This window comes from Rhododendron vialii, chromosome 11a (assembly GCF_030253575.1).
Source record: "Rhododendron vialii isolate Sample 1 chromosome 11a, ASM3025357v1".
In the NCBI taxonomy this organism is placed as follows: domain Eukaryota; kingdom Viridiplantae; phylum Streptophyta; class Magnoliopsida; order Ericales; family Ericaceae; genus Rhododendron; species Rhododendron vialii.
Genome location: NC_080567.1, coordinates 34,730,729 through 34,743,684, shown reverse-complemented (window position 1 = coordinate 34,743,684; position 12,956 = coordinate 34,730,729). Strand labels below are relative to the sequence as shown.

At 38.1% G+C, this 12,956-nt stretch overlaps 1 protein-coding gene across 1 annotated transcript; it reads left to right on the top strand.

The window, feature by feature from the left end:
* The first annotated feature begins 5,292 nt into the window (after positions 1-5,292).
* LOC131307673 (protein SOB FIVE-LIKE 5-like) lies at positions 5,293-7,166 on the top strand. Its single transcript, XM_058334306.1, has 3 exons — positions 5,293-6,015; positions 6,450-6,634; positions 6,871-7,166. Exons 1-3 carry the CDS (start codon positions 5,629-5,631, stop codon positions 6,899-6,901), a joined length of 603 nt encoding a protein of 200 aa, XP_058190289.1. The 5' UTR covers positions 5,293-5,628; the 3' UTR covers positions 6,902-7,166.
* The last annotated feature ends 5,790 nt before the right edge of the window (positions 7,167-12,956 follow it).

Here is a 12,956-nt window from a genome sequence, read left to right as displayed (position 1 = left end):
GGATGCAGTCATGTGGTTTTTGTAATGGGTGATGATCTGATTCGTTAATTGCAAAATATACTATTTATGTAAAATATTAAAATTAGAGAAATGTTAGGTGCAAAGAAAATGGATAAAGAAAATACCCTTAAAGTATACATGAACTGTTCATGTATACTTTAAGGGTATTTTCTTTACTAATTTTTTTTGTCCCTAGCCCTCATCTTAAAATTAATTAGATATTGAAAAATATTAAAATTAATTCGATATTATAATATGTGAAGGAAAATGAAATATTCTAAGCATTATGAAACAAGACGTCCCAAATCATTCCTCCAATAGAAGCGTGACAAAAACGCATTGTACATCAATCCAATCATATTACGGCGATATGGCCCATTTTACATTAAAAATAATGGACTCTAAACTTTTGAAGTACTCCATGGTCCATAGTATCTCAGAGCTCTTTATTGAACCCGAATTCTTTGCAGTCAACCGCAGAGAAGGACGTGGGTTCTATCTGAATCGTTTATCTTGAAAATTAATGATTTAATTTTGTTGAATTTGTTACCAATCATAATTGTTTATTATCAGTCATAAATTAAAAATAAATCTGAACTCTTAAAAATTTCATCTAACAGCAGTGATCACTTGAACCACACATCTACAGTCCAAAATTGAACTGTAGACAAGCCAAATTCCTCTTTATTATCAGTTTATCACATATTTACATAAAATTATACACTTAGCCATTGGTTCATGTAAATGTGTGATGTGGGACAAATCAAGGGGCTTCACGCAACGGTGACCCAAGGGTAGGCCCTGTTTCGCTTTCTTTTTAAACATTTAAAAAAAAAAAAAGATAATTTCAAACTCAAATATAACAAAAAAGAAAAATAATTTTTTTTGCACATTTTAAAAGATCTCCATGAGATCTATCAAACAAAATCTATACTGGTAAAAAAATTATTTATATAAATATATAATTTTTAAGCTTAAAAATATCATATTTTTTTTAAAATTTCTTTTTCAAAGAAAGTGAAACACTACCTAAATAATTTGGCTTCTTGCCCCTATCAAATCAAAGAGGAGGGAAAAAATGCGGAAATTGCGGAAATTCAGTTTAATTCACTGACGTTTCAGTTGCATGTCGGCCGCCTGGTAATGATCCAGTGTTGCCGATTCGTCTGTAGCTGTTGTCAGAAACTAGTGGTTGGGCCACTTGGCTACTCCACAATGTCATTGGTTGGATAAATTATTCAATGCCACACACACCAAATGTGTCTCCCAAAATAAATATGGAGGTCCCACCAGCAATTGGCCAAAAAAACATTATGAGACACGTGGCGTAGGGACACTGAATAATCTCTCCACGAGATGGGATTACACCTCCAACATGGTAAAGCCCCACAAATCTGCAACATGCACTGTATGTCTGTATCTGTGATTTGACGAATTTCTTTATTATAGATTTTTTTTTTTACTCGGAAAGTCTTGTTAAAAAAGAGAAATTTTTCGGTGCTGGGTGGGATCTCAAGTGGTACCCGCTCGGCACCAGTGGCGTAGTCAGAAATTTACGTAAGTGGGGGCATTTTTTAAACACATTTCAACCCAAAAATTGCTTCCAAAGCAACGTTAAAACGTTTGTGCTAAGCATTAAAAAACCTGACATATTTATTACGATAGTAAACTATATAGAATATAAAAATAATTGAATTGTTTGAATTGTCTCAGCGTATCAAGTCTAAGAGCAATTCACTATACAATATTTAGCAATATTGCTCCCATTGTAAATAATTGCTAAAGTATAAAACGTATAGCCCATGGTTTAGGCATTTTTGAAGACATTATGCATTAGAGAGTTTCAATTAGTAAGTGACTGCTATTTTCCACATTAGACATCTCATTTCGCCAGTGTAATGACAATGTTCAAATATGTGAAACAAAAAATTGAGAATGAAATGATATTCAACATGTCGTAGAAAGATTAAAAGTAAATTTATGAAACACAATTAACTATACAAAATACAAAATATACATTTTAAAATCTTAAATTTAAAAAAAATATATATCGAGTGGGGGCGCGTGCCCCCGCTCGTCCCATGCTCCCTCCGCCACTGCTCGGCACCACCAAGCCGTTTAATACACTTTTAGATGGTTCGGATTGAAATCCTCTCTCTTCTTGCACCTCAATACTTTCTCTCTCATTTCTCTCTCTCCAAATCTGAACCATTTAAAAATGCAATAGACGGTTCGGGTTCGTAAATCTTTCACTACCCTAAATTCGATAGGACTTCTACATAGACATGGATGGACTGGAGTTTGCTAGTCATCTTTGCTGGGCTCATGGGGCCCAAAACTCTGACCATCTACAGTCTATTCTTGGGCCCATACATGAGCTGGAAAGGGCTTTAGTAACCTTTCAAGGCCATCTCTTTTTCCCCCATTGTTTCGTGTGTCATCCGAGCCCCACAGAAGAAGTTTTCGCAATTGTATCTCAATTGTCTATCTCGGTAAAATTCACATGTAAAAATAAAATAAAAAGACTCTTTTTGGTTTCTTATCTTGCAAAAGTTGCTTTTAAAATTTGAACCGTTAAAAAACACTTTTAATCACCGAAATTATACGAATTGTGCTTGGAAGCTAGATTCAATATTATGCGGCCGATGTAGTATATTTTTTTTCTGACATGATCGATGTCGTATAATTACGAAAGAATGAACCGCGGAAAAAATCTTATGCACAAGTAATTTTAGATACGTCCCGAAAGATTGCAATTTCCGTTATCAAACTATCAGGAGTGAAATTTTAAGGAGTTTATGACATGTATGTTATGATTCTTAGCAGTGTTAGATAGATACGAACAAACATCCAATACACAAAGGGTGGGTAAGGGCCGCGTCAACACTCTAGACTTTATGCTAATCTCATGTTTTTACCTGTATTTTGATATTGATTATCAATTTTAATTTTCTAATCCCCTCAAAATCTTGATAGGAACCTTTTAGCTAGCCCAGTCAAAAATAAAGCTTGTTCTTCCATAATTTTTTCATATTCCAGATAAGTTTTTTTTTTTTGGCCTCCTATAAATAAACTTCCTGCTTTACAGGCATTTAAAGACATTTTTTTGGGGTGCATTTTAAATATTTCAATGTGGTTAATCCAATCCAATTCCTTAAACAAAATTGAACATTAATTAATTACTACTCTAATCGGTGAGTGATCCAAGAGGTTGGAGCACATGGCGAGAGTAGTTTTAAGCAGTTGTTAATTAGGCTTAATTTTGACTGGGGTCAGCACACACTAATCTTAGCACTCATCATGTTCGTAATCTTAATTACCGTGTCCATCAACACATCTCTACTGTCTGAATCAACTGATTCCATACACTAATTATTTCCTTGTTTATCGGCTTTTGCACTAACTCCAAAATAAATCCATGTGTTTGGGACCGGAGAGTGTATTCCTTCCTGTTCGATTCCCCCCATGGTCGTCTTTCGTGAGATAGACTGTGTCCGCTCGTTTTGATTATTGTTTTGTGTTATCTCAAAAAACAAAAACAAAAAATCCTACTAACCCTAATTAAATTGGCCCTTAATTGCCTTCGTCGCCACCACACGGGTAAGCTTGTTCGCCGTCTTCTTGATCCAGCAAAACTCGATCTTCATTTCTACACCCAACCTTCTGATGTCCCAAACCACTACAGAAACGTCCCATGGTGGGACCAATTGATCAGATACATTAAGCCTGACGGAGGCTTGACTATCTGATTCGATCAGAACACTCTGTAAGCTCGAAGTCTTTTGCCCATTCCACACGCTTGATGGATAGCCAGTAATTCTCTTTGGAGAGAGGCGAAAAAGTTTTCACTGAACCAACCGATCCATTAACAAGAGCATCTTTCCAATCCCTAATCGTGATGGTTGCATCTTTTCCATCTCACATTGTATTGATGCTTAATTAATTCGATTTTTTAGACAAATTAAAATAGGCTGAAGAGCTTTCAGAATCAACTAGTTAATTTATTAGTGAATGAAATTTTGAAGCTTTTTTTTTTTTTTTTAAATTGCATTGGTAATTGTAGCAAAGAATATAATTAAGCAAGTGTGTGTAATATTGAATCTGGTAAACTATAGTGTAAAAAGTTTTAGTAGCAGGGGATTTTAGATTGAAGTGCGAGCGCACGTGCATGCATGTGTGGAAATCTGCAGGGGTGCACACGTGCTCACATGTGTGTGTGTGGGTTCGTGTATACGGCACGTGGCTTTATGGAAACACAGTTGACAGTACAGAACTCAACGAATTTTTACTCTCCGAGTTGCCACTAATGACCTCACAGCAAGGAGACCAAAAGATTAATTATTACGTAATCTCGTGTCTTAACCAAGCCCCAAAATATGCTTTTTCTCCAATTTCTATAATTGGAATTGGATCCTCCCTCTTGGACGGGACAATCCAAATCTTGATTTGTCCATTCCTGCAATTATTGTACCGAGCAAATTCAAACAAACTATTATACTTGTGCGTAATCCAGATTTAGACTATCCTCTTGAGTCAAAAACTTGGATTGTTAATGATCCGGGCCCTTAATTTGTAAGTTGAGAAAAATACTTTCACAACGCGTAACAAGATAACTAAGAAAATGTGCCCCCTAGATGGATGCTTACTGTGCCCGCTAAATGGGTGTTGTTTTGAGTCCGAAGACGTGGTTCAAACGGTTTATTTTATGATAATCTTACGCAAGAACAATTTTGTAAAAAAAATTAAAAAATCAAGTTGATCGGGCACAATAACCTAGCAAAGGAATTAGATTCATCTTGAATATATGCGCGGCGCATGTGATTTTGTAAATACGATTTCAAGATAGTCAATCAATAATTATTTAGTTTCATTTTATGAAGACCAAACAGCACGTCGAGTTTTATTAAGTAACGGTTTGGATGATAAAACGCCCATTTATGGGTTCAACAGCCTCCCCTTTTTTATTTTTTGACCCGGGACCCTATAGTGAGCAAGTTACTACGGGGTTATAGCGATCGTTCAGGCTGTTCATATCAACAAAGTTCATATATACATTTGTTATTTTTTACCCGTGAAACTTAACAATTAATCTGAATCATCATTTAGAGAAACAGACAACTTGAATTGCGCACTACAAGGGCGCTACAGGGTTGCTCTCTTCCGCTTTGCCTTTTTCCCCAAAGAACATTTATTGGGTGGGGTGGGGGGGACGCTTTGCGAAGCTCACGGGATAGGTGTGCACCGGACCCGCTTTTTGTTAAAGAGCGTACGCGGTGCCTCGCTGTGTGTCATGTGAATCAGTCGTGGCTCCGTTCCCCCACCTCTCTCTCTCTCCAAGCTCTACGCATACTACGTAGACACATATTTACCGATACACGACAATACCCGCAAAAACCCCAGCCCAACTGGCGAAAATTGAATCACACACAGAGATCCTTTATGGGTGGGTGAGTCACCAGTACAAAAACAAGCCTACGATTCTGACCCCTGGATTCGCTTTGATCGCCATTAATCCTAGCCGAGATAAGCGTGCGCATTTATAACCCCCCAGTCCACCTCTTTCTAATCCAGCTCCCCTGTTCATAAAACCAGGGCTTTCTACAGAGGCCTCTTCGTTTTCTAACTGAAATGGACGATATGTTGGATTCGGAATGCAGTAGTGGTTGTGAATCTGGCTGGACTCTATACCTGGAACACTCTTTTCTCTCTCCGCACCCTTCTAAAAGGAGGAAAACGGAGAAACAGAGCGTGTCGGAGGATGAAGAAGAAGAGGCGAAGGAAGAGGACTTGTCCATGGTTTCGGATGCGTCTTCGGGGCCTCGGATTTTCCACGAGGAGGAGTGTTTCGGCAATGCCGGTAATGGGTTTTTCTGTCGCGCTGCCGTAGATGCTGCATTGTTGAAGAACGGAGGAAATACAGAGCAAAAGAGAGGGAATCGGCGTCGGGAGGTTGAGGAAGATGACCCTTCTTTCCTTGATGACACTGCTAGCTCTCCTATTTGCAACTTCTCCCAGGTATATTTACATCCATATCATGAGTTGTAATAAAAAAAAAAAAAAAAACCTTTCATTGTTGTTTCTTCATAACATCCTACATTGTACTTACTTGGAGTCTGTTTTTAAAGCGGTCACATGGAGTAACACCATTCTACCTCACAATGGGATTTCGTTTCTCGAAACGTATCATCCTCTGCTCTGATACCATTTTTTGGATTTGGACCAAGTTCTACCATCACTTTTCCAAAATCAATCTATTTTGTATACTTGTATATTTCTATTCTTGAAGGTTCGCTTGTTCAAGTTATGCAGTCGCAGAGGGCAACATTGTGTATCTTACTGGAAAACACATCACTCGTGTCGAGTTGCTAATATGCTCTCTGAGTTTGAATTAACCATTTGGTGTTCTTGGAAAATAACTATGGTACGTACTGTTGCTTCAATTTTGACAGAACAATTACCCACTTACAAACGAGGAAGCTTCAATGGAGAACGCGCTTGACTTTTCGCAAGGGTGGTCGGCAACCCATTCTGAAACCAACAATGGATCAACGCAGGGGAGATCTGCAATATTCCATGACGAGCCTTTCGATTTCTTCCAGTTTCCAATGTCAGGAAACCAACTTCAGCAAAACCAGTTAGGTTCACAATTGTAATTTCATGTGCTAGTTAACAATGTACTCCTTTTCAGCCAAGATTAGTCTTTAGAATTGTATAACATCGGTTACATGTCTTCTTAAAAATTAGTCCTTCTTGTGATTTCTCTGGTCGATACAAATGATTAATCTAAAAAAATTTTGGCGAAAAACTAAAATTCTATCAAATATCAGAAATAGCTCAGTCTTTAACTGTGAAACTTTATTCTTTTTGCAGGTGGTTTGGAAGGAATTTGGGGATGAGGTGAACTATTCAGCAAGCAGTGCTGCTACTGCTGCTGCTGATGATGATGATGCAGAGACTGTTAGAAGCTGTTTAGAAAGAAGTGGTGGGAGAGTTTTTCAAAAGCAAAAGGGGCAATATTGGATCTCAAAGGGGGGATCTTGTTCCTTTTTCCTGTCATTTTCTTTTTCTTTTTTGTTGAGGGAAACAACCTTAGTGGGAAACAAAATTATTTTCTCTGTTCTTTAGAATTCAATTTTATTGTCAATGAAAATGAACAAATGCCAACATATGAGCGGTCTCTGAGCAGAACCATGCCCAAGCATTGTCATTCATTGAGCCCCATGCCCTCTCTGTTTCAAGCTAATGACTACATAAATAAACACTCCGACACAAACACTATTGAACTGATAATAGAATGTGCGTGTGTGAGAATTTTTTTGAAAAAAATGTGGGTGAGACCGACTTGTAAAAATCTTATACATACGTGCACATTCTGTGGCCGATTTTGGAGTCCTTACATTACTATCTTGATGAAAAAAAGACGCAAGCCCTTTGCTTCGATTCAAGGCCATTCTAAGATTGAAATTGTAATATATCCGTCCAACCATTCTTCATTTGCTTAAACTGCTGTTTTGGAACAAAAAAAAAGGAAAATAAGTACCACAATCACATGACCTAATTGCAGATTATGCTTTCAGCATTAATTAGTCAAGTGGGATTAGTTGGACTCCCCATCTCTATTAGGAGAACAAAATCTTCCAAAAAGGATGTCTCGGAAACAGACAAGAACTCATTTATAGGGGTGTCTCTCGTGTCCATATGAGTATGATATAAAAGATGGAAGTACATAACATCGTTCTATCGTTTAATTATTTGGGTGTATACAGTGTATCATAGCTCTCTCTTATTTATGTTAGAGAAATTGTCTCATATTGCTTGGTTATGGAATGAAAGATCATTTAATACTCCCCCGTTCTAATTTAAATGCTCCCTACAGGAGACCGTGTTACTTTGACATCGGAAAAAAGTATTTTCAGAATTAATTTTTAACTTTGTTTTCCACAATTTTACTAAATTCATATGATGATAAATATGCCGAATCAACTGATGCTACTTACGAAATCCAATGTGGCCTCACTCTTTATCTCAATTGGAAGGATCTTGTTATTCAGAAAAGGATGGACGATGATATGACCCCAAAAGTGATCACACGTGAGGGGAGGTGTTGGAGACTCTTTATCTCACTTGAAAGGATCTTGTTATCCAGAAAAGACTGCACGATGATATGACCCCGAAAGTGATCACGCTTGACAGGGGTGTTAGAATAATTATCCTACATTGCTTGGGTATGAAATATGAGATCACTTAATAACATCTGATAATTTTCCACTCATCGCCAATTGATTGTTTTCACAAGTTTACTGAATTCATCATATGATGATACACGAGCCGAGTCAGCCGATGCCACCTGCCACTTACGAAATCCAAGTCTCATTTGGAAGGATCTTGTTATCCAAATCTCTTCTACTGGTAGCTTCTACTAGCAACTTTTACCATCCTAGCAATTGGAGTAAAAAACAAAAAACAAAAAACAAAACTATATTTCTTTATTCACAAAACAAAAGTATTTTCGCCCAACCTTGTCTGCTTTTGAAGCTGTCACTGGACTTTTAACATATTGCACAATTATTATATGTTTTGCACATATCTATGTTTCTTTATTCACTAACTCATCTCAATCAGTTCCACAAGTTGTAGGAAATTCTGGTTTTGAATGAGTCAAACTGAAAAGCAAAAAGATGAGCATGCTCCAAGCAATTTAGAATGTCGAAAATTCTAAGATCCACCCACCTGTTCTCTCCTCATTTTTTAAATTCACAGTTACATCAAATGGGATTCTTAAATCTAGTCAAATTGTTGGCAATTAAGGTATTTGGCAAAGACAGCTAGAGAAAATCTAAGGAACTACTATAAAATCCATGGTTATATCTGCCTCATTTTGGCTTCTTTTTTTTTTTTTTTTTTTTCTGTTTTTGTTTGTCTTCATCCATGGGTAAGGATCTATTTTTTTTTAAACAACCCAGGTGTTCGGGAAGCTTACACGCACCTTAATCTTGGGAGACCAATAGACGTAGAATTCTTAATGGTACAATGTAGGGGGACCAAATCACATGTATTCATAAATTAATAACAAAATCTTATCCTTAAATGGTAATAACAGAGAAATGTATCAAAAAAGAAAAAGAAAAAGGAATATCGTGAAGTACATTTTCAGCTTACAAATACACACACAAAAAAAAAAAAAAAAACCAAAGTGGATCATATAAGTACACTTTTTCGGAAGAAAATGAGTGGAATACGCTTTCTCAGGGGAAAAGCACTGCATGAATTTTGACTTCAACTTGTGATGTGGGGGCCATTCTACATAACTTTTACAAACAAAAAACCAAATATATAATAGTAGAACTAATGGGCTAATTGGGAGGTGTGTGGGGCCTCGGACCCCGCTTGCACCCCTTGGACTGTCCCTGTGGAGGATCAATTCCACCATCCGCGAGAATTTAAATTAAAATTAGAGCATAGCTCTCAATGGGTAAGGATCTAAAAGGTATGGGCAGAACAATTTTTTCCCTACCAACAACCAACAAAACAAAGCACCCAGTGCCCTCCAAAAACCAAAGGAAGGGAGAGTCCTCGTTGTTTTCTTGCTTTAAACAAAGATCAGCCCCCTCTGCCCAAGGCTTTTTTCACCAAAGGAGTGTTCCCATTTCTCACGACAATAATTTCCTCCTGTGCAAAAACACTATTTACTCATCTGTCCTTATCTATCCCATTCTACCATCCCGACCAGGGTATTACTCAAAAATCTTTCCAAGGCATGAGCATATGTAAATCATTGAACGTTAGTAATGGCACATGTAAACTCCAATAGGTTGCCTGGTGGTTAAGGCCTAAGACTTGTGAGTTTACTATATTCAAAAGTCTCAAATTCAAAACCTCCCAAAGTGCTATCAACTCTATTGGGACCGCTCAAGGTTTGCTTGGTCGGTAACTTCAGAAACTCACGATTCGTCGAGATGCGGGCAAACTAAGTCGGATACCTAGTTATGCAAAGAAATCACAAATTAATGTAAGTGTACAAAATTTCAGTTTCTTTTCAGTTCTGGTCAACCCCATCAAAAAGAAAAATAATTTTGAGTACTTTTTAATACTAAAATTTTATTTTAACTTACAAAAAATCTCGAATGACATGGTGCAAATTTTAAACGTGGATCCACAGCCCCATTGCCATAGCTGGCACCCATAACTGAACCTGGTGGCCTTTATGACCAGAAAAATGCAGTCTGATTAAAAAAAGAGCACAGGACCACAAGTTTGTCGGACCATCCAAGCCCAAGCAAAGGGGTTAATTTGTGTAGGTGGAGGTGGGGGCTCACACTTGGCACGAAGATTGGAGCACTATTGCATGCTGAGGAGCTTAAAAGATGTGCATCTAGTGCACGAAGCTTCCGTTTGTGCCCGGAAAGGTTTGGATGTACGTAGCGTTATTTCTGCAGACAGATAGGCTATTTCCGAAAAATTGAATCCGTGACCTTCAGGCCATAATGGGACGGCTTTAAAGCTGCACTGGTCCACCATGGGCCACAATGTTTAGGAGGTGGAGTACTTGTTTTAAAATTCTGAAACTTTGAATCATAAATTATACTGTAATCTGCGAAAGTGGGGGAACTATATGTGCCAAAAAGCTCATTTCGGGTGATTTTTGGATTTATAATTCTCCCATTCATTTCTGATAATCCATTTTAATATAGATTGATTTCCAAACTCACTGGCCAAGCGCTCAGAATCCCAAAATCAATAATGGATAAATGGAAAATTTCAGCTCCAAACATCCTCTTATAGTAGTATTATGTTTTCTACTCAAATTTGATTTGATCATGCATTAGGTTACCGACGTTGGATCAGTTCAAATTTTTTGGAACTGCGGGCATTGACACCTGTGTACAGGAGGATGCTGCTGAACATCTCCCTGCAAAGTGGTGTCGAGATGAGCGGCCGATCTGGCCGTTCATCTCGGCACACAGACGGCTAATTTTTTTTAGTGAATGATCAACTCGATGAACAATTCCAAGGCACAAACACCTACCCAAGTCGAAGGAATGGGCATTGCCGCATTGGTGGACTTTAAACAGAAAAGGCTACAATGGATGGGCAGCCATATGGCTCCAAAAACCCATCACAAGGGGAGTTGAAAAAGTTCACTAGATCCATCAACCAAAATAACACTAGCTAGGCCTAGGAAAGTCTTTCAGATCGCACATGATGTACTTTTCTAAGCTTGTAGCTGGCCTACTTCACGTCTGGAAATGAATTTGATAAAAATACGGAGGACGATTAGGGGAGTAGGAATAGATTCAACGTGACGTGGCTCTGATACCAAGTTAAAATCCCAGAAATCAAAATCAAAGCATTAGCAGTCAATCTTGAGGCCTGTACCTAACGTTGATCGTGCTTGGATGATTCATGGTGACAAATTTGTTACGAAAACTCTAACAAGAGCAAGGATTCGGGAAAAACAAATTCAGAGGTTAGAGATTGTGAGATCTGACTCAATTAAACATTCGTTCCCGAGATGTGCTAACTTTTTTTTTTCGGTCAAACGAAAATTCAAAAGATGTATAAAAACAAGAATCTTTTCATAATAGAGGAATCAAAGTTTCTGGGAAATGAGGTCATCAGGGGAATAACTCTTCGAAAAAATGTTGAATTAATCATTCTAAAAAGAAAGGAAAAATGGAAGCACAATGTTGACATCCTGAATTTGGACCCGAAACTGTATATCCATACCAAAAATAAATAAATAAGGATAGTATTTAGTAGAGGTCTATTAATTAGGAAATCTATTTAATTAGATGCGTAGCTGTTTCCGATTCGGCCCTGCTCTGGAAATTGTATTCCCAGCTGGGTTCCTGCTCCATTTAGTATCTTGGGGACTACACATTCAGCTGTGTATAAATGTGTAGGTCCTTTTGAGGGCTTCTTCTGCTTGTACATATTCTCTCTATTCTTGTGTAACAGGATGGTGCGTCTTAGCGTGATTGTGTCGATATTGCGCCAGTGTTTCGACTTCTCTGCTTTGCTTTTGTGGGTTTTGTATCAGGTTTGCGAATTTTGAGACCGAGGAATGACTTGGTGGATGCGACGCTCTCTCGCTCTCGACATGATTCTTTGATTCGAGTTTTGTCATTGCAAGGTGTATCGTGCTCCGCTATTTCTCTGTTTTTCTCTATTGCAAATGTGGACAAAACCACCCCCAAAAACATCTGTAACTGTCTTTACAATGTAGCACACTATGAATACAGTTACCTTATCTCTACATATGATATTGCAAACTCTTTCAAGAAAAACGAAGCGAGTGTCATCCCACCAAAAGAGAGGGATAGAGAGGGAGCAGCGACTGCGTCGTGTTTGTGATGGTTGTTGATTGTTTCTCAATTCTTCATATCATCGTTAGCAATTCACATGTCTTCTCTTCCATTAGGGAAAAAGAAGAAGAAGAGATGTCTGGTTCTTCATAGGTCAGTTTTGGATTTTACATGTGTCAAAGATTAGAGAGGATGGGGCCAGTCATGGCAAGAACGTATCATCCAATCTGTGCTTTTGATCCAGTGAGCTTTGAGAGTGAGTCGGGGTCAGGTTCATGCGTGACGGTGTTGGAGGGAATGCGTGGTTATCGAAAACAACTGTAAATGTATGGCGACGAACAGAAATCACCGAATATTGTTAGATACGCTGCATGTTGTTAATAAAGCAATGCAAGTACACACTAGAGATCCTTGGGATAAGATACGAGGGTGATTTGTGATTCAACGACGACTACGCTATCGTTCACTTGGAATCCATTGGACGCGTTTACTGATCGAGTTGTCACAACCCCAGCTTTTGCTCGAGGCACAGAAACACCACTGCCGGACTGTCGAAAGAAATAGTGTGGAGAGAATTGTAGAAGCTTTGGCAAGGATAACAAAAATGGAAAACGAATATGCATATATGCGCGACGATCAATCCCACCTTCC